Raw genomic sequence first — 23,399 nt, forward strand, 5'->3', positions numbered from 1 at the left:
CCTGATTTTAAATGAGATATGATAAATGTTTAATTAGGAGACAATGCAGAGAAGAGAAAGGGTGTTAAAGGGTAAGAGGAAAATATGCAAACATCAAGAATAAAAACTGGAACAGTATTCTCTGAGAAATGAAGAAGATAGAACAAGGCAAAACAATATAATTGGTTGGTACAGAATGGTAACGAAGTGGGTACAGGTGGCAGTGATGTATCTGGAGATGAGGATAAGATTATGGAAGATGTATAAATAAGGCGATAGAGTCCAAAAAATTAGAATAATAAAAGTAAAGATTATTTTTGTAAAGAATATTATGTCTTTTTAATAGAACAGGCTTAGATTAAACACACATGCACACATACACACACACACACATTTGCCCAATAGAACACAAAAATTTTCATGAGTATAACCCAGGTTTGTAAGACTTAGATTTATGTTTCTCTTGCCCTGTACCTTGTTGAAGATTTTTAAGCTAAGAGGTAACATGACCAGATTTGTGACATTGAAAATCACCTCCCTGGGGCACCTGCATGGCTCAGTTGGTTGTGTCCAACTTCAACTCACATCATGATCTCAAGGTTAGTGAGTTCGAGCTCCATATCAGGCTGTCAGTACAGAGCCCACTTTGGATCCTCTGTCTCCTCTCTCTGCCCCTCCCCTGATCATGCTTTCTCTCTCGCAAAAATAAATAAACATTTTTTAAAATTATTTTAAAAAAGAAAAGAAAAATCACCTTTATAATGGAAAACTCTTTGGAATAGACTGCGAGGGGTGGCAGACATTAATTAGGAGATTGCTACAGTGGTCCAGATAAGGTACGATGAAGGACAAAACCAGGGTGATAGCCAGAGGATGGAGACATATAGATGGGTCAGGAAGGGGTTGCAGAGAACACTGCATATGATTATTTTGGCATTGAGATTAAAAGTAAAGAAGAGTAAAATATGCATCCCAAGTTTCTTATTTTGGCTACCATAAAAAAACTATTTAAAAAGTCAAATAATTCAAAGATAGAATGGGATAAAGAAATAGGTGGAGCCAGGAAGTAATGGGAATTTTGGGATATATGATAGAAGACAACATAGTTGTCTTCTAGGGGACAGGCTACTTAAGACTCAAGTTTCAGAACAGTGTTAGGTTTGAAAAAATGTCAAGATTTTTTCCAAATCTAAATTTCTGTGAATACATGATCTGTTTGTCTGTTTTAAGTACTCAGTAGACTGCCTCCTACATTAAAATGTCTATTTTTTAGTTGGTTATGTATCAGAAGAAAAATAATTTATGAAAAAATATGTATACAGCCAGTGGAAAAGCCCTGTGTTTTTTATATCAATTGAATTTTAAAGAAGTCTATAAAATATGTCAATTTCCAAACAAACAAACAAACAAAAAAACTAAGGATATCCTGGTTGAAAGTGTACTCTCCCAAAATCATATAGAGAAGAATCTTTGAAATAAAATTCCATCCCTCTGGTTTCTCTGAAGACAGAGCCTCTGAATCTACAAATATTTTACTGACGAGAGGTAAAATCAGTTTGCAGTTATGGTATATATTCTAAACTTATCATGAAAAGTTCAAAACGTCTCACATCATCTCTTAGTTTAGTGATATTAAATGTAACCAGGAGTATGTCACTATTTTATACTCAAGCTCTAGGTTTATGGATGTTTTGTTTTTTCTTGTTAATGTGTCACAGTTTAAATCTTTGAATCATTCAACACTGTGTTTCAAAAGATATATTATTCATTTTTATTTCATTGTAAATTTAGTCCCCTATGATGTATAGATGTAATTATTTAAAATTTTTGAGAATGATAAAACTGGAATGTTTAGTAGTCTCACCTGAAAATTAAGATAACAACTGTGATCGTTGTTTTAATGACATTATGTGAAGAGTTGATATGTGCCAAAATTAATTTTTTTCTGTAATAGCAATGCATGTATTTATAGAACTTTTCTTTTCTGCCTCTCTGAAGCTTCACACTGACCAAGATAAAGGAGATGGAAATTTAAAATACATATTAACAGGAGATGGGGCTGGCAGTCTGTTCGTTATAGATGAAAATACAGGAGATATTCATGCTGCAAAGAAATTAGACAGAGAAGAAAAATCCCTATACATTCTTCGTGCCAAGGCTATAGACAGAAAGACTGGGCGGCAGGTGGAGCCGGAATCTGAATTTATTATTAAAATCCATGATATCAATGACAATGAACCAAAATTCACAAAAGACTTATACACTGCCAGTGTTCCTGAAATGTCTGGAGTCGGTAGGTATATGTTAATCCATGTAAACTAACATTTTTATTTGTTTGTTAAGGTAATAATTATGGACATACAGTTACCATATATGGTTCTTTCAAGATGAGAACTATAACTGAAAACTACTATTTAGTTTTAACTGTCTCACTTCTAATTATTTTCAATTGTATATATTTCAATGATTCCTGCTATGGTGTACCTTATACCTAAAATGATATCTAAAAATATGATCTAACAATATGATTAATGAGAGCAGTTATTCCATTGCATTTCTACCAACACCTTCACCTCTACTCAACTGCTATTCAAATAGCAGTCAAGATGAATGTATTTCTGCTTGAAATAAAAAAGGGATATCAAATAGTGTCAGCAGTTTTGGACAGTTTTGCTTGCATTATTTTGCATAACAACTAATACTTGCATTTGACAAATTTCTTTTGGTCGTCTCATTTGATCATTGAAACAACTTCATGTGGAAAGCATGGGAAATAGAACTTTAAATCCCCATTCTGTTAATTAGGAGCCAGGATTCTGAATGATTAAGCAGCTGAATTAAGATCAAATAACCTGGTAGCCTAATAACAATATTCCAAGCCTTTTAATATTATTTTAGTTGTGTTCTACTACCAAATAATAGTTTATCATGCAAACTGAAAATAATCGTTTCATTTTTTTAGGGCTGCCTACAATTTTAAAAAACATTTGTTATTATGTAATTTATCTGTATGTGTATGTTTAGATGTCTTAATGAAATAAGAGCTATTAAGTCATTACATATTTAAAAAGAAGTGATATAAACTTGCTATAGTATCCAAAATATGCACAACTGATTTTCAAAATTTGATACTATGTAGTTGGATATTATTTCAAAATCATTGTTCAGTGATTAACTTTGACATTATTACAATTAGTACATGTTTCAGTCTAAAATAGTTTTTTATGAGGAAAACAAAATTATAACCACCTTTGCTGAGTGAAATGATATAAGATGTTTCTTAACTATGTGTGTCATCTAGACAGAAGAACCAGGGGTTTGCAAAGAAGTTATTTCTTTTCACCTCAAATGAAATCTCATCCATCTGAGAAAAGAGGCAGTTCTCTTATCTTTTAGGTATTCATTCCAATAATATGAAAGAGAGTTATCAAATTAGACAGGAGTCCTAGGAAATCATACAGCCTAGGATGAAATATGAGTTGCTGTGTTTTCTTTAATATTTTAAAATATGTTAGCTTGGTATAGATCCGTGGAAGTACTGGACTGATCCATATAGGTCGACCAGTGGGATAATGTAGATACATATGATGATGTCTTTACGGGCTTATATTTGAGATGAAGATACATCTAAAATCATACTTTCCATTTCAACTGCCTGTTGATGAGTATTCTAAAGTAGTTTGGTTTTCTGGTAACACTCTTTAACCTTTATAACACATTATTGTTTATCCTGCATATATGTTATTTTACCAGGTATTTTGACAAATAGTACAAAAACTGTCACTTATCCTTCTGGAAATAGATTTGATATACATACAGGAATAAAAAGTATAATTTGGATGACAGATATTTGAATAAGACACATTTTGATAATAACTGATTTATAGTTGAATAACTTTTAAAGTTTTCAAAGAATTAACTCAATTAACTCATTTTAAAAACCAGAATACTTATTTATCAGAGACTATTTATATTTAAACTCAGATACCTGCATTTTCTCCCATATTATTTTGTGCTATTTAATGGGATATTATATCTTATTCTGTATATTCTGATCATTTATCTAATTCAAACATATTCTATCTCATCTAGGTTACATTAATATTTATCAAATACATAATAATATCAGGACTAGAGTAAGCACTTGCATATTTTATTTAAAAAAATCTTTGCTCATTCCATACCATAAAATACAGAATATATAAGTTTATACATGGAAGAAGGCTTATAGATTATTTTGTGCAAAAAGCCCTTCCTGTAAGGCAATCTATATTTATATAAATTTTAAATTATGGGCAGCACAATTTCTTATTGTTGCAGTCTTAAAAATGCGTATTTGGTGGGGTACCTGGGTGGCTCAGATGGTTAAGCAGCTATCTTTGGCTCAGGTCATGATCTCTCAGTCTGTGAGTTCGAGCCTCGCGTCAGACTCTGTGCTGACAGATCACAACCCGGAGCCTGCTTCAGATTCTGTGTCTCCCTCACTCTCTACCCCTCCCCTGCTCTGTCTCTCTTTCTCTCTCAAAAATAAATAAACATTATTTTTTGTTAAATGAGAATTTGGGTAATTGTCAATTTTATTGCCTCTGTGCCTAGAATTCCAACAAAACAGAAAAACAACAACAACAACAACATAGAGATGTATGGCTCTGGTTGCAGCTTTTCATATTAATAAAAGAAGATTTAAAAGTTACAGATAGATCTTGATCCTATTTATGGAGGATAGTTATTATTAGTACTAAGATTGACATCACTGTATTAATTGCTTCCTGTTTGGCCCAACGATAGACTTTGTATGTGTATCTAGTTTTAAATATAAATGTACCTATTATACACACACATAGAAGACACTATATTTGATTTAAGCACTTATTTTAATAAATAAGTAAAAATGAGCCCAAAAGAATTAAACTGGCTTGCCCCAAAACATAGTTTATTACTATACTATTGTAAACAGAAAAACAATATTTAATAAATGCAGGGAAAGCTGGATAATTTTAATGCCTTACTATTTGTCCCCACTGTAAAATAGTTATGCTTATTATGCAAAACATAGTTTGGAACACTTCCAATTTTATTAGATTCTTAGTAATTCCTCAAAAGCAACATTTTTTAAGTTTTTATCTCTTAATTCAAATGCCCCCTCATTAAAATTAAATCCAAATAAGAGGAAAGGGAGTGAGTGCATTTTGCATTAAGATTTTAGACCTGTTAATATATAAAACATGTCTAAATAAAGTCCATAAATTTTATATTTTTAAATTATACGGTTCTTTTGTCATAAGTAATCCTGTTTTAAGGGAAAATAAATATTAACTCACTATAATTTTGTAGATGTTATTTCTATGCTTTTACTGATATAAATAATCAATTGCAGAGAAAAACTAAAGGATGATCTTAAACTAATAGTTAAAGCCCGTGCATAATCAGACAACAAAAAGTGCTTCTATAAATGAAGTAATGCACAGTCATTTAATTCTAATATTATCTTCCTTATATACAGTGATTTTCACTTAAACCAGAGCTAAAAAACTACTACCATTAACTTTGGGGGTAAATAAAGTCTTCTAAAATAAAATGAAATTTCTTTATTATTATCCTACCCTTCTCCCCAAAATACCCCCTAATGGTCTCCTCGATACTGTCCCTTTCTTCCTATTTATTTTTGTCCAAATTGTCTCTCCTGTTTCTCTCACACCAACTCCTCTCCTTGCTCTATCTCTCTGCCCCTACTTCCTTCTGTCAAAACCATACGCATTGTGTTGCTCAGAATCACTTTTTAGTTAAAATTACAAGACTCTAATTAATTGTTGAAATCTTAAACGCATTAGCATCTTCTGATCAGAACACACAATCTGGACAATATTTAAGGATATATAATGAAGGAAAATGGGATGCATTGATTTTAATATTTATAGCAGAGCCCAACTTTTTTCTCATTGACTGGGTAGTTCACCATACTGGTCTCTCAAAAACTTACCCAGTTCCTCTCCAACACCATCACTTCAACAAGAAATCCTTTTGCAGTTTTCACAGTTGGCACATATAACTCATCAATGAACCCTTTATGACTTAACCCAAGCCCTTTCTTAGCATTCACTACCTGTGGATTCAATAACGTGTCTAATCACAGCCATAATGCCAGACAAGCCACTTAGTAAAGAATTTAGAGTGGTGTTTCTTTCCTCAGATTGTCTAGGATGCATCCCATCTCTGTCACCTACCAGGTGACCATGAGACACTTCTATATGTCTCAAGGCCTATATCTTATGCTAATCATAAGAATAAAGTAATGATACAAATTAAGGGCTGGGTATTCTGCCTCGTCTACCTTACAGTCTATAAACGTACACTCTCATTATGACTTTCTGCTGGAAACCATGCTGGGCTTCAGTTAAAATCTGAATAAGACCAGACAGGCCCCTGCCTTTGGAGAGATTACATCATACAGGACAAAGCCTGCAAATAAATTTATCATGATACGACAAATGTCATGTCATATGATACATTTGTCATTTAAGCTTCACTATAATTTCTTAATCTTTGTTTAATATAAAAGTAAAATATTTAGATTATTTGAGAGCAAATGAAAATTATAAGTATTTCAGAAAATTCAGAGGGAGATAAAAATCAAAATCTTTTAATTCATCTTTATAAACACATATTTACGAAATTGGTACAAAAAACACAAAAACCACCTTCTAATTTTATTGCTAAATAGTACTAACTGATAATAAGTCATTGCATTTCTGAAAAAAAAAGTACAACTCTCCATTCCCTAATGTCCAACACATTAGGTACTTCTCTTTTTTCATTCTGCTGTTATAAATATCATAGTATTAAGCTGTCAGTGTTTATCAGTGTTTATCAGCATTCCTAATCATTACCATGATTCTACAAGAACAGATCGTAGTTTATATGAGTGTTTTTAACATTTTAGTTACATTACAAAATTGATTTTTATTATTTAGATTGAATTATTTTTTTCTTTTTTAGGTCAAGTATTTTTGGATATGTTCAAAGATCACATACCTACAATAAAAAGCAAACAATAGAAAACAAATTTAACAGCAAAATACATTATTAAAAGTGTCAAAAGGTATAGAGAAGTGTTTTTACCTGTTTTCGCTATGAAATTATACCCACAGTAAAAGAAAAATGAAACTGGTTAGGAAAATACCGGTCATGAAATTGATGAATTCACTACTTACATTTAGAATACTGATTACACTTAATAATTCATGTTTCAAATAATCCTCAAGTATGAAAATAATTATTATTCTCACTAATATATGTTCACATAAAATTAAATTTAAAAATTCAATATAAGCCAGAAAAACACTTTAGTTGAACTTACAAACATTATTGTATTCTATTGTATTATACATATTATATTATAATTTAACTATTATTTTTGCCTTGGTCTGGCTAGGACATGAGTGAGTGTTCTTTGAATGACAAAGGAGTACCCCTAGGATGGACGAGTGAGTTGTACTGTGTCTTCTTGCAGAACATATCAATTCTGTTGCAGCTGAGGAAACAGAGGCCTCAAGAGAAAGAACTCAAGTTCTATGCTAATTAATTTTGAAAAAAAAAAAAACATAAAAACGAATGCTGCTAGATTCCTGTGTTAGTATTCAGATACATTGATGGGAAATGAGCTGTTAGTATAATCTTAACATACAATTAATAATTTTTAAGCATATACATGCAAATTTTGAGAAACATTCATTACAACTAAATTAGACCAGTTCTGAGTGTGTAACGTATGGGGGTTTTAAAGTAAGTGATATGGCCAATATGGAATTTGCCCTGTCCTAAAGAATTTCACAATCTAGGTAGAATCAGAGTCAAACTTCAGAAAATCCTATGTAGTATACTAGAAAATGTCATACAAATTCATTTTGCCCAAGAGATACATGGTAGGCTTTAATCAATAGTAGTTTTACAACCATGCTTTGAATCTTTATAGCGATTAGTGAGATATCAGAAAAGCCCATTAATATACGGCATTATGTTTAGCCCCTTTAAAACCTTTTTATCTTTTAAATATAAAAAAATGTGATACAGTTAAAAGACAGTGGTTTAAGTTTCAGAAAATAAAATTAAACAGAGTAGTGTTAAATTATAGTATTGCATGTGACAAAATCTATACTTTCTTAATTTTGGGGGAAATATCTACTGATTTACTTATGTGCAGCAAATAATATGTAGCATATCAATAGATGTAATCATATATGACTGTGTTAACTATATTTTAAAGGGAGGCCCAGATGCTTAATAATCATTTATATCTTACACACACACAAAATTACAGGTCAATTTTATGCCATTTTTTCCCCATGAAAACAGGGTCCCTCTATTTTTTATTCTATGTATAATATACATTTAATTTATCAGGGTAAAAAGCAACCTGGATGTTACCAATACTGGTTTTATCTTTGAATATACATTTCCAGTAAGCAAGAAATGCATTAATTGAAAATTGCATGCACATTGTATTCAGTGAAAAATTGTTCCTCACAATATTTTTGGTCAACTAAAAGTGCAGTGCATTTGTCTCATTATATTCATTTTTGTGATAAAATAGGTTGCTGATTTTTTTCTCAGATAGCTCAAACAATAAAATTACGGGGTATTTAAATTTTTAAAAAAATGAAAAAGAGAAGTGTTTTGTTTGTTGTTGTTGTTGTTTTTTTGAGGCAGCATCATTTCAACACATTTCTTTGAACATGTACCATCATCTAACACACCACATGACCCACCAGCAATAATTTTTCGGAAAGACTGTTTCAAAGTTAGAAGTATTTAAGTATCTTTGTTTGGGTGGGTGGGATTCGTGTAGGTACGTCTGTCATACAAGTGACCGCAACAGATGCAGATGATGCCAACTATGGAAACAGTGCAAAAGTGGTCTACAGCATACTGCAAGGACAGCCATATTTTTCCGTGGACCCAGAATCAGGTAATAGCCTTTCATACTTGGTTTCTTTCTCATCTCATTATGTAATACATCCGGATGCACAATTATAGATTTTTCTGTATTTTAAGAGCTATTGATTCAGTATCATGCTTCCACTTATTCCCCATAGTTATTCCATGGAAATAAAAGCAAATTTCATATTATTTAAATAGATTATTTGAACTGTTATCCTTTTAGGCTATTATCTACAGAGTTTAAATTTACGACACCAAATACAAAATTTGAAATTTAGCACTTTTTGTGTCCTAGGAAATACTCAAAACAGAAAGAATGTGAAAATCATCAAATTAAGTAAGCTTATTCATCTGAAGATTTTTTAATGAAGTTAATTTTTTTAAATCAAAAAATATAATTAAATTGATTTAGCCAAGCTCATTCCCTGTACAATAGCCAGTGGAAGAATTCTGTCTGTTCTGTCCATTACATTAAATTGGTTATGGATTTCATACAGTTAGGTACACCAGCTTTTTGGTTGTTTGTTATGATGAACTTCTATAAAATAGATCTTGCATAGGTTAATCTTAGAACTCAGTGATTAAATTGTAAAATATTTGTCTACTTTTTCTAAAAGGCATAATAAGAACTGCACTACCAGACATGAGCAGAGAAAATAGAGAACAGTACCAAGTGGTTATACAAGCCAAAGACATGGGCGGCCAGATGGGAGGCCTTTCTGGAACCACCACCGTAAACATCACTCTGACAGATGTCAACAACAATCCTCCACGATTTCCCCAGAGTAAGGAAGGTTTTATTTCTCTCGCGTAGGAAGCCTTCTCCAACACACTACGAATAGAGGCTTATATTTGTACCAGTGTTTTCACTATTCGGTTGTGAACAAAGACAAATCCACAACCTATCCCTCCGACAAAATATGATAATTTCCCACAAATTGACTTCCCAATATTGGCTGTGATCATCTCACTCTTTCTCTTATCTGTTTCACGGTTTAGAGCATGGACTCTTAGTTCTGACAGCCTGGTTTCAAATCCCATGTCTGTCACTCGTCAGACCTCAGTTATCTGAGATTATCTTATACACAGTTATCCTATCTGTATATAAGAATTATACTCCCTTATTTAATTGATTCTAAAACACAGACTTGATATTTTAAAGTCTCAGATATCAGATACTGGTATTACAATCAACACAAAATGGGTTCAAATGGCAGCACTTGTTTTTCTTAATGGCCCTTTGAGTTGTGGTATGCCTTCTTTCTGATGGCATCTGAGACACGTTTGCTAGTATCTGTTATCTACTTGTAAAGGTCAAATCAGTCAATACCCTTTCAGTCATCACCATTTTAGGCACGTATGTTAAATCCTGAATGCTTTGCATGCCATGAATTCCCACACAAACAGATTCCAATCCTTTCCATTTTGCAGTGAATACAAATACGAAGGGCCTACTTTGAAATGTTCAGTTGAGGGGGTCTCAAATTTAAATTTATGATATTGAATCTAATACATTAGAGAATTTTTCCAAACTAATCAAAATTAAACTATTTGATGATTCAGCTTTGGATGGTTGACATATGTATCTGATAAATGTTTTAAAAAGTTTGCTAAGAATATGAACAATAAGCCTAATTAACATAAATCTAAACTTTGCATTCAGTTTCCTTAAATATAAACTGAAACAGTATGACTTGATGAATTCTCAAACGGCTTGGCACTCTATAATTCCATGATCCATTATAATCTTAGCAAAAGGTTTAGAACAATAATAGTAGTAATAACAAAAAATGTTTAAGAACTATCCCCGGGCTAAACATATAAAAGACATAATTTCATGTAATTCTCATTAAAAAAAAAAAAACTATGAGATGATTGCTGTCATTATCACCCAATTTTATAGATGAAGAAATCAAGGGTTAGAGAATTTAACTTGCCCAGTGATGAGAATTCAAATCCAGGCAGCTGGATTTAGAAGTCCTCCTTAATCACCAAACAAATTAGAGAGAGAAGACTTTGAATCAGAGAGACTTAGTTTTGCATGCTGTTTTTCTCAATTTTATAGGATTGTTTCCTTGAGCCCTATCCCTACTTTGGTATTAGGAGGACGGATATTAGAATTAAATAAATTAATATAGAGGGCCTTTGGCCTTATACAGAATGCAGCACATTTTACATGTTTAAAAACATTTCTAACTTTCATTAACTTTTGTTTTTAACTTTTTCCTATTGATTCTTGAACAAATTGTCACAAACTAAAATCCTTTCAAGGACACCACAATGCAATATAATTGGCTGGAACTGAAGGAAACAGAAACATTCATATCCCTTAAAGGCATTAACAAGCAAAAAGGAAGGAAGGAAGGAAGGAAGGAAGGAAGGAAGGAAGGAAGGAAGGAAGGAAGGAAGGAAATTCCTGTGTATGGGTTTATTTTCCTATCTCTGACCTAGAATATAAGAATAAGTGCATGTTTTTGAAATAATTTGAAAGTTGTGAAAATGTATAATGACAATATTGAAAGCTCCAGATAAGCGGTAAATAATTGGTTTTCTTGCCCTCTTAAGTAAAAGTTCTGGATTCTAATATCGTGCCTACCATCTGTTATCTCAATAACCTTGGAGCATCCACTTAATCTTCCTGGAACTTATATTTCTCATTTACAAAGTGAGAGTGCTCTGCCTTTATAAATTATTTTTCCAATTTAATAAATCTATAATTTTTGACAGCTTACAATTCAATATGATGAAAAACTCTCCCAGTTTAAAATTAATTTATTGAAGTAAAAAAGGCAGAGGAAAAGAAAGGTTTTTGTTATCTGAAGATGAAATGCCAAAACAGCTCTGATTGAATTTTCAGGTACGTATCAATTTAATTCTCCCGAGTCCGTACCTCTTGGAACCCATGTTGGAAGGATAAAAGCCGATGACCCTGATGTGGGGGAGAATGCTGAAATGGAATACAGCATTGCTGAAGGAGATGGAACAGACATGTTTGATGTCATCACTGACAAGGACACACAGGAAGGGATTATAACTGTCAAACAGGTTTCTTTATGCTGTCTTCATTTTTTCATTGAGTGCTTATAGTTTATTTTTGTTTTTCAGTTAAGGGAAGAAAAGCCTAGGATTTATTTTTCCCATCTTTACAGTCTTCATAGAAGGGGGTATAGTTGTGGCTTCATCTCAAGTTACGCATCTTCACCACTGACACTTAAAAAGTGATACAAAGCCTTAATTGCTTGTGCTTATAGCAGACACTCAAGGTAGGACCAGATAGCCTCGAAAGTCCTTGTTTTATACTCTCCCTGGCTGAAAAAATAGGCATGCAGTCATAACTTTATTTCACACACTTTTCAAAATATTCCAATTTGTCTCTTCAAGTAGATGAAACTTGAAGATGTATGTTTTACTTTGGATTTCTTGATTTTTAATGCAGTGTGGGAGAACATTATGAAACTTTATCTAGAATAATCCATCTAAATATTGACCATATTCTATTTTCCTGATTTTTCTGTTTCCATTCACATCTTGCTTTCCATAGTGTTCAGATGAATGAAATATGCTTTTTCTTTTTAAAATATCAGTTTTAGAAATGTTGGAACTAAGGGGGCAACTTATATGAGCAGTTTGCTAAATCTCTACTTTATTTTATATTTACTCTGATTTTAACTTTGTATAACTTTAATAATAATAGTAAATAATCTGTATATCCATTAGATAATACATTTGCCTGTGACCATCAAAATGTGAATTGCATTAATAAGTGGGATTCAGTCTTAATGTGCATACCATTATATTCAGTTACCCCCTATGAATAAGTGTAAGACAAAACAAAAAATTACTAGTTTATTTGATATACCTATGCAGCAATAACTGAGGAAGTTTTTTAACCACAATTCCTGGCACCAGTAACAGAGCTGGATATGCAAATTTAATATTGTCTTCCCTTGTCATATCTGCTATATTATACTAATTTTTCTTATTTAACTCCAGAATTTAGATTTTGAAAGCAAAATGCTGTACACTTTAAGAGTGGATGCAAGTAACACTCACCCTGATCCACGATTTCTACACCTGGGACCTTTCAAAGACACAGCTGTGGTCAAAATATCTGTAGAAGATATAGATGAGCCTCCTGTGTTTAGTAAACTTTATTACTTGATAGAAGTAGATGAAGATGTAAAGGAGGGCAGCATCATTGGACAGGTTACAGCATATGATCCAGATGCTATGAACAATTTAATAAAGTAAGTATTTTGTGATAATTTAAGTTTGCAGAAAAATAATCATCGTCCATTTACAAGCTGTTTGAAAAAAATAACATGGTACTATGTATGATCAAGTACAGTAATAAGACTAAATCCTTCCATAGCACGATTCTTAGTTGAACTAACTTCTAAGTGATCTCAATGTATTACTGTATTTGACTCATCATTTTGCAAGGTAGATCCTATTATTATACCTGACTGCAGATGATAATATTAAGACACAGCATTTAAATAACTTGCCAAACAATTAGTCAGTGGCAAAGCTGGGTTTGAGAATCAGGCCATCTGGCTCTAAGAGTCTGTGATTTTAATCCTCCGCTGTAGTGATTCTTATCTCATTGCCTCTCTTGGAGAAGTCATAGTTCAAATAATAAATGACCTAAACAAATAAATTAGAAGAAAAATTTGTTCTAGGAATGCTATTAAGAGATAATTTAAAAATGTGGAAACATCTTTTAAAAATAGTCACTAGGCATCAAAATTTTTGGAAAAAACAATATGTCAACCTTTTCTAATAACAGAGAATTAGTAAAGAAAGTAATGATACTCACAAATATAAAACATATTAAAATTAGTATCATATTGTGTAGTATAGCGTAAATACTTTCCCAAAGTTTGAATATAGTATGGACCATTTAAAGATTTCAAATATGCCAGAATCTTAAGTGATTGTTTTATATGGTTCTTAAGGGGAATGTAAATATAGTTGTGAAGTTAATGAATGAATACAATGGGTGGCTGAAGATGAGTGTCTGATTGTGGCATTAAATTCATGACATGAGACTGTCAAACATGTTGCCTATCCCTTCTTCTGTAAAATAATGGTTACCGTTTATTGAGCACCTGGTATAAACTAGAGAGTCTGAAGAGATATATATTTATTAGCTCAGCTCAGCCTCATTACAACTTTATTGGGCAGGTACAACTCTTATCACCCAAATTTTATAGAAGAATAAATAGAGATGCAAAGAGTTAAGGACACAGTGTAATAGTTAGCAGACCAAGGATTCAAACTTCAGTTGATCTGAATACATAGCCAATTCTTTAGCAGTCATACTCTGCTTTCCTAATGACCTGTTTACTAATTAGAGATAATTAATATAATGTGCTGCATTTGTAGACTAATTTGACTGACTTCAGTTATACAAGGTAGATCCCTCAGGGACAAAATTATGCAAAAGACAAAACATGTATTTTGCCCCTCAGAATTTGGTCTAGTTTCTCTTCATTTTCCCCATTTCCCACAGTAGGGAGTTTCATCAGCTCCAGCTACAGACATGTTAGCTTAGAAAATTACAGCCTTTTTAAGAAAATTATTTTAATGTTTATTTATGAGAGAGAGAGAGATTCCGAACAGGGGAGGGGCAGAGAGAGAGGGAGGCACAGAATCCGAAACAGGCTCCAGGCTCTGAGCTGTCAGCACAGAGCCCGACACGGGGCTCGAACCCACAAGCCATGAGAACATGACCTGAGCTGGTCGGACATTTAACCAACTGAGCCACCCAGACACCCCAGAAAATTACAACCTTTTCATTCTTCTTTTTGAACACTTGTATTAAGGTATTATTGACCAACAATAAACTGCACAACTTTAATCTGTATGATTTGAGAAACTCTTGTCTATTCATACACCCATTAAAACATCATCAAATTCAAGATAACGTAGATATATCTTACCCCAAAAAGTTTCTTCATGTCTTTTTAATGCCTCCCTCCCAAACTTCCCAAAACCCACCCCTGATCCCCAGGCAAACAACGATTGGGTTTCTGTTGATATAGGTCAGAATGGATTCTGTTTTCTTGAATTTATACCAATGCAATCACAGTGTTTATTCTCTTTCGTCTAACTTGTTTCACTTAGCGTAACCATATTGAGACTTTTCCATGTTGTTATGTGCATCAGTAGTTGATCCCTCCAATTGCTGAAAAGTATTCCAATGTACAGAAATACCACATTTTGTTTATCTGTTCACTGATCAGTTGATAAGTACATATACAAATATTTGCACATTGGTATTTGTATAGTTACATGTTTTCACTTTTCTTGAAAACATACCTAGAAGAATTATGATCAGATCATCAGGCAGATATGTATTTAATGCTTAAGAAACCAGCATATTATTTAAAGTTAAACAATGGCTATACAATTTTACATTTTAAAGTGGCTATACAGTTTAAAGTGGCTATACAATTTTACATTTTACCAGCAATTATGATGGATTCAGTTTCTATATAGCCTCACCAATACTTGGGAGCCTCTTTAGCCATTCTAATAGGGGTATAATTGTATCTCTATGCCGATATGTTGAGCGTTTTTTCATATGTTCAATATGAAATATGTTTGATTTATTTTTCATATATTGAACAAGCTCTGCATTATTGGGATAAATGTCACTTAGCCACATTATGCTATTGTTATTATATGTTGTTGAATTCAATTCACTAAAGTTTAAAAATAATTTTGCACTTTTTTTTTAGAAGGAGAAGGGGAGAGGGAGAGGGAGAGAGAATCTTAAGCACACTCCAGCACAGATCCCGAATCAGAGTCCGATGCAGGGCTCAATCTCAGGAACTGTCAGATCATGACCTGAGCCAAAATCAAGATTAATGCTTGACTGACTAAGCCACCCAGGTGCCCCAGCACTTATTTTCATTGGGACATTATTTTACAGTTTCGTTTTCATGTAACATCTGTTTGGATTTAGCGTCATCGTAAAACTGTCTCACAGAATGCAGTCATAAGTATAAGATCCTCTTTTAATTTTTTGGAAGAGTTTGCATAGAAATGACATTATTTTTCCCTAAATGTTTAGTACAATTTAAAAGCAAAGGATGATATTCTCTTTTTTCTATGAGTCACAACTACAAATCCTATTTCCTTACCAGTTGTAAGACTTCAGGTTGTCTTAACTCTTACATGAGCCTGTTTGGCTTTGTTTTCCTTTTCCTTCATCTTTCAGGGAATTTGGTAGTTTCATCAAAGTTGAAAAAAAGTTGTTCATAATATTCTTATTGTCCTTTTGATACCTCTAATAATAATAGTCCTCCATGATACTGTTAATTTGTATCTCCTTCAGTCTTTTTCCTGACCTGTGTGATTAAATGATTTTTTCAATTGTTTGTTTTCTCTTTTTTTTCTCTGATTATTCTTTCTTCAGCTTACATTGAGTTTCATTTGCTGTTCTTGCCTATTTCCTTGATTCAGAAGCTGAGATCATTGATTTGAGACTCATTCCTATTTTCATATGTACATTTTAGTGCTAAATAAATTTTTTATTTATATTTATTTATTTTTACTTATTTAGGTACAGCTTTAGAGGCCAAAGCTGTTTTTTTCTACCAATATAGTAAAACTTTTGCATTGCCCTAATCTTTATTGTTCTCTTTGTAACTTGTCAGTTGTTCCTTAGGATGCTTTTAAATTGTGTCACTACTTTTAAGTAGTTTGATTATGATGCTCCTGTCTATAGTATGCTTCACTCATTTTGTATTTGAAGTTTATAAAGCTTCCTGAATATGTAGCTTTATGCCTTTCTTCAAATTTGGAACAGTTTTCAGCTGTAATCTCTTTAATATTTTTGTGCCCTACATTCTTCTTTTTAAGGACATTTAATTTTAATTATACTAGGTCTCTTGAAAACGTAACACAGTGCACTGGTGCTGTTTATTTAATCTTCTCTTTTCCCTCTTAGTCATTTTAAATAGTTCCCATTCATCTTCTTCTTCAAGTTTACCAAGCTTTTTTTTTTCCCCCAATATCTAACCTGCTTTAATTCCATCTAGAATATTTTTCATTTTACAGGTTATAGTTTCTCCTCTGAAAGTGTTATTTCTCAGTGTTTTCAATTGCTAGGATTTTCTTCAATCATATTTTCTTTCAGTCATATTTTCTTGTTTTTTTGCATGCCTGTAAGTTTTGATTGGATATCAAACATTGTGCTCTCACTGTGGTTAGTGTTAGATAGCTTTGCATTTTCATAAATATTCTTGAGCTCCATTCAGATGTGTGATTAAGTTACTTGAAACATCTTAATCTTTTTGGACCTAGCTTTTGTGCCCTTTTTCTAGACCTAATTTTACCCAATAAATCAAGCAAGACCTTTCAGGGGCACTTGGGTGGCTCAGTCGGTTAAGTGGCCTATTCTTGATCTCGGCCCAGGTCATAGTCTCACAGTTCAAGGGTTTGAGCCCTGCATCCAGCTCTGAGCTGATGGTGTGGAGCCTGCTTGGGATTCTGTCCCTCTCTCTCTGCCCCTCTTGCTCTCTCTCTCTCTCTCTCTCAACATAAATAAATAAACTTAAAAAAAATCAAGTAAAACCTTTCTGAGTAGTCTACCAAAGCCCCCTGAGTTTGAACTTTTTCCTTTGGCTGGTGGAAACTAGAACCCTTCCCTGTGACAGGCTAGTTCACAGTTTCATTTCTTCTTATCCTTGTGATTGAATACCTCTGTTGCTTCACTCTATCTGTTCCCACGTGAGTTCTGATCAGAACTCCGCTGAAAAGTTGAGTAGCGTTCTCTTCAAATTTCGGTAGTTCCCTCTCTATGAAACTCTCTCCCTTGAATTACTCCATCTTTAAAATTCTAGGCAGTTTGGTTTCAACATGGACTATCAGCATTATCTCCTGAACTGAGGGGGCTGACAGTCTCCATCTGGGATCCCACTTCCTGTTTCACTGTCTGGAACCTCCCCCTGGCGGCAAACTAGGGAAGTCTTATGTATCATTTCATATCTTTCTCTTTTCTCTGAGATTATGGTCATTGTTCTCTGGTGTCTAATCCTTCAAAAATAATTGTTTCATATATTTCATTTAGTGTTAGTGGATTGTGTGTGTGTGTGTGTGTGTGTGTGTGTGTGTGTGTAGGGAGCTGGCAAATCCAACCCTTGTTATTCTATAGTTGTTACAAAGGGACATTCAAAATATCATTTTAAACATGTTTTTGATCAACATATTTAGTCATTCTTACACAGGAAATTTTGTAGCAAAGAAGACAGGTATAATTCTATTCTCAATAGATACTTCAGTGGCATTTTATTCTATTTTTATCAAGTATTGAAACTTTCAATTTATCAATCACCTAATTTTAGTAAGTAGAGATCATTATAATACATAGAGGTGTATGTATTTTTATTAATTGTGAATATTTGATAATGCCATTAAACTTCTCAATAAACTTCTATTGTATAAATAACACACTACCATGTAGGTGATACATGGTTGATGGAAATTTAGTTGAAAACAGTCTTTCAACCTGTATATATATGTATTAGACAGATGTAAACAGACATAGATATAGATATATAATATGCTCGGTGTATATATAAATATTACTTTTCTATATCTGGAATTTCCTCAGGATACAATGTTAGCAGTAAAATTTCTAGCTCAGAGACTGATAAACTTGCAACCTTGCTTCATAGTATATAAAAGTGGCTGGTACATTTTAAGTTTATATCTGTCCCCAAAATATTTGTTTTATAGAGTACTCAAGTACAAAGAAAGAAACAATGTACAGTGGTTTACCTATAAAATCTCAGAAATTATGAAAAGAAGAAAAGTATTGAAGAAACAAATTTATCCTCAATTGTATTTCTAAAATATTTCCAAGCCTGTTAACATATAGGCTGATTCCTGTTTGCATAAAGATATATGCAAAGAAAACATTTATGTATCAAATTACAGTGTGAAAAACTAGCAATAATTCAACAAGGAGACAACATTGTAATATGTGACTCTTTTGTTTGCTCTTATAGAATTTAGAAGGATGACTGATCCCCAGAGCAGAAAATAGGCTATGATAAGCATCATGGACAAATATTTTCCAGGGAAATCTGAGGAACTATTTCTCACTCACCAGTAAATCTGTTCATCAAACATATTTTCTGAAATACATCTGCCACTTGCAACATGAAATTATGATTACAATTAGCAGCTGTTGTCAGTTCTGTTTCACCCCATTAGTAATCATGGATTTCTCAAGTTATAGGGTTGATTATAGCTTTACAGGTTCTGAAAGAACATGTTGTCTCATTTCACACCTATTTTATACTCAACATTTAAAGTTCAACAAATTTTAGAAGAAATCTTTTTTACTGCAAAGTGAGAAGTATGTATACAACAAACCTGATGGAAAAAAAAATGCTTTTTTAGTGCTGCTTCAGGAAAATGGACATATTCCACCCTAAGCTGAAATTGGCAAATAAGTGTGTGTGTGTGTGTGTGTGTGTGTGTATGTGTGTGTAACAGTTTCCTTAATAGTTGCCTGATTTTATTATAGAGTAGGATAATTATTACTATTTATTTACAAATTATGATTATTTAAAAATAATGGTGGGTGCCTGGGTGGCTCAGTTGGTTGTGTCTGACTTTGGCGCAGGTCATGATCTCATGATTGGTGGGTTCAAACCCTGTGTCAGGCTCTGTGCTGACAGATCAGAGCCTGGAGCCTGCTTCAGATTCTTTGTCTCCCTCTCTCTCTGCCCTTCCCCACTTGTGCTCTGTCTCTGTCTGTCTCTCAAAACCAAAAAACATTAAAAAATTTTAAAAATAAAAATACAAAAATAAAAATAATGCCACTAATATTTGAAAAAACAACAACAACAAAAAGATTTGAACTATTCATTCAAGCATTATATAGCCACATTCTCATTTTGAAGGACAATGAAACTTCCATAGGTCATAGATAGAAAACACATTTCTGGAAAGCAGTGGATTGAAAGAAAAGAACAAACTTATTACCTAATTATATTGACTTAGTCAGGGAAAGATGTACCTGGAATTCAAGAAAGGAAAGGGAATACTATCTTTGACATATTTCTGCATAGTACTGATTTGTTCTGGTGTTTGTAATTTACTTTACATATTTTATTGTGCTAGATGAAAATGCAGGGATCTGGTATGTGTTAGATTCTTAATGGGAGAACATTAAAAATTAAAAGCAAACAAAGTAAAACCAGAGTTCGCTTCCACACCTCAGTTCTCTTGTGCTTTTTACTTATTTGCTGTTTCTGCACATCCTGTTGTTGCAGAAGGTGTTCAGTTAAAAAATTATACCAGTGGTCTTTTTAAAAAAAAAACAAAACTTATTGCTCAAACTTAAATGTAAGGAGATCAATAAAATAGTGTTGTTTTAATAGGCCGTCTACTAGAACATAGAGATAGCTTTGTTCTGTGTTAAGTGTTTATCAGGTTCTTTCTGGTCATCTGTGGTAATCCACTGTATTTATTATTAATAGGTAAATAAAAATGCCCCATTCTGTGTTGAAAATAGAATACTGGCTGCTGGATAAAAGAAAAATATTTCTGGGTTTTGACAAATTGTGAGACATCATTTGCACTAGGGCAAATATAGACCTGGAAGTTGGCAGTATTCATGTTAAACTGAGCTATTTCTAAATTGTCAAAGTGGTTCTCCATCATGAAGTCTCAATCTGAAAAGTAGTTCCTTTCAAGATTGAATCTAAGCGTAGAACAGTCAGAAACCCAGACTTATGTTGGTCCCACATAAGTTCCAAGTGAGTCAAAGCTGGACTTACATAAGGTTAGAATTGTTAGCTATTCCTCAATCATAGAAACACCCATGCTAATCTCTGGGGCAAGTAATAATAAACATAAAGGATTTTTTTTTTCAACGTTTATTTATTTTTGGGACAGAGAGAGACAGAGCATGAACGGGGGAGGGGCAGAGAGAGAGGGAGACACAGAATCGGAAACAGGCTCCAGGCTCCGAGCCATCATCCCAGAGCCTGATGCGGGGCTCGAACTCACGGACCGCGAGATCGTGACCTGGCTGAAGTCGGACGCTTAACCGACTGCGCCACCCAGGCGCCCCAAAAGGATTTTTTTTTTAATTTTGATCTGCAGTTCAAACAGTAAGAAGAAATCCAATGTCTATTTAGCCATAAGCAGATAATGGTTGCTATTGACTTTTCCAACAATGAAAAAATACATATATATTCAGGCAAATATTATAAATTGAATTCCATTCAATACATAGATGTGGTTGAGTTATGTTCTTTTACTGTGCTTTCTTTGTGTTCATTTTAGGTTTGTTTTATTCATGAGCAGAATTTGGTGTAACTATTTAAGTAAAATAGAACATTTTAAAAAATGTTCTAATGACTATCCTAGTCCATGTTAGGAACTAAAATATAGGAGACTTGACCTCTAGAGATAGAAAACACTGTATTTTTTTTTAGGCATGTATTAAGCAATAGAGATTAAAAAGAGAAAATTTAATATGACTGTTGTCCTCAATTTTAGTACATTAATAGTTATTTGAAAAATAAGAGTCATCTCAGATCCTTGTCTGACATTGAATTGTTGGTTAAAATCTGATAGAACTTTTGTTCCTAGGAGATATATGCATATGCCATTATGTATTTTATATATTGATTTTTATATCTTGGTTCTAGTGATCTGTTTAGGAGTTCCCACATCAAAAGTATCACTAGTATTAGGCAGTGACCATATATTATATAAGGTTTTTTTTCAAATCTCCCAAATTATTTTCATAACACCATGTAGAAAAATTACCATTATGATTATTGAAAAAGTGAGAAGATACTACCATTTCCATGTAGCTCTACTGCCCGTTGCACAACTCTTCCAAAGGGCAAGAAGGTGACTGGACTGGTTTTATATTTTGAGACTAAGGTACAGACAAGAATCTAAAACCAACCATGCAAAGTTTTTAGCTATTCCACCTTTGAGATGAAATCCAGTACATACATATTTTTTTTTCCCACATGCTCAAATACTTACTTTGAAATAGTATCTGTCAGTTGAGACAATCATTTTATAAAATTTAGCATAAAATAAATTAGGCAAGGCCCATGATGTTAAATTATTATAATTATTTTGGAAATCTGAGTTTACTAATGGATCCTTTAAGTTCAATATAGGTCTTATAGCCATAGACTAAATCACAGGCTCTTTTTTAAAACAACCAAAGCAAACAAACAAAAAAATCATAGAAAACCTAAATGTATTTTCATCAAATATTTTTTAAATTACAAATGTTTCACAATGTTTAGAACAATAAGATAAAAGCAGTGTGGGTGGCAAACCATAAGAGACTCTTAACTACTTAACTGTAGAGAACAAACTGGGGGTTGCTGGAGGGGAGGTAGGCAGGAGGATTTGGGCTAAATGGGCAATGAGAATTAAGGAGGGCACTTGTTGAGATGAGCACTGGATGTTGTATGTAATTGATGAATCACTAAATTCTACTCCTGAAACCAATATTACACTATATGCTAACTAATTTGAATTTAAATAAAATCTTGGAAGCAAAAAAAAAAAAAAAAAAAAAAAAGGAACACTGGCTGCTCAATTTCTATTACTTATGTTTATGAAAGTCAATGTTTGATAGTGAATATATTACAGATTTATAATGGGAGCTGTAATTTCCAAATTCACCAGATCAAAAGGAGTTCATTTGTTAAGTGACTTTAATAAGATATTTAGAAAAATGAGAACTACACCAGATGTTGATTAGTTTCTTTGTTGTCTGTCATTTTCTTCCTTTTGCCATCTTTATTCTGAACAGTTTATCCCATGGTATATAGCTTTACTATATTAAGTCTTGTCTAAAGTCTTATAACATGGGATTGACCTAAGATGTTTGTTAGAAATACAAAATCCCAGCTCCAACACCTGACCTACTGAATCAGAATCCGTTTTTAAAAAGATCCCAATGTAGGGGTGCCTGGGTGGCTCAGTCAGTTAAGCATCCGACTTTGGTTCAGGTCATGATTTCCTGGTTCATGGGTTCAAGCCCTGTGCTGGGCTGTGTGCTGACAGCTCAGAGCCTGGAGCCTGCTTCAGATCCTGTGTCTCCCTCTCTCTCTCTGCTCCTCCCCCACTCATGCTCTGTCACTCTCTGTCTCTCAAAAATGAATAAACGTTAAAAACAAATTTTTTAAATAATTAAAAATAGGGGCGCCTGGGTGGCGCAGTCGGTTAAGCGTCCGACTTCAGCCAGGTCACGATCTCGCGGTCCGTGAGTTCGAGCCCCGCCTCAGGCTCTGGGCTGATGGCTCAGAGCCTGGAGCCTGTTTCCGATTCTGTGTCTCCCTCTCTCTCTGCCCCTCCCCCGTTCATGCTCTGTCTCTCTCTGTCCCAAAAATAAATAAATAAACGTTGAAAAAAGAATTAAAAAAAAAATAATAAATAAATAAATAAATAAATAAATAAATAAATAAATAAATCCC

At 33.2% G+C, this 23,399-nt stretch overlaps 1 protein-coding gene across 1 annotated transcript in view; it reads left to right on the forward strand.

Moving 5' to 3' along the window:
* The window catches only part of CDH9 (cadherin 9), a 137,158-nt gene that overhangs the window by 100,791 nt on the left and 12,968 nt on the right, over window positions 1-23,399 (forward strand). The window contains exons 3-7 of the mRNA XM_030306961.1: window positions 1,978-2,272; window positions 8,825-8,944; window positions 9,534-9,701; window positions 11,774-11,961; window positions 12,910-13,163. Of these exons, the coding sequence (XP_030162821.1) occupies window positions 1,978-2,272; window positions 8,825-8,944; window positions 9,534-9,701; window positions 11,774-11,961; window positions 12,910-13,163 (1,025 nt within the window). The remainder of the gene's footprint in view (window positions 1-1,977; window positions 2,273-8,824; window positions 8,945-9,533; window positions 9,702-11,773; window positions 11,962-12,909; window positions 13,164-23,399) is intronic.

Source organism: Lynx canadensis, chromosome A1, assembly GCF_007474595.2.
Source record: "Lynx canadensis isolate LIC74 chromosome A1, mLynCan4.pri.v2, whole genome shotgun sequence".
Classification (NCBI taxonomy): Eukaryota; Metazoa; Chordata; class Mammalia; order Carnivora; family Felidae; genus Lynx; species Lynx canadensis.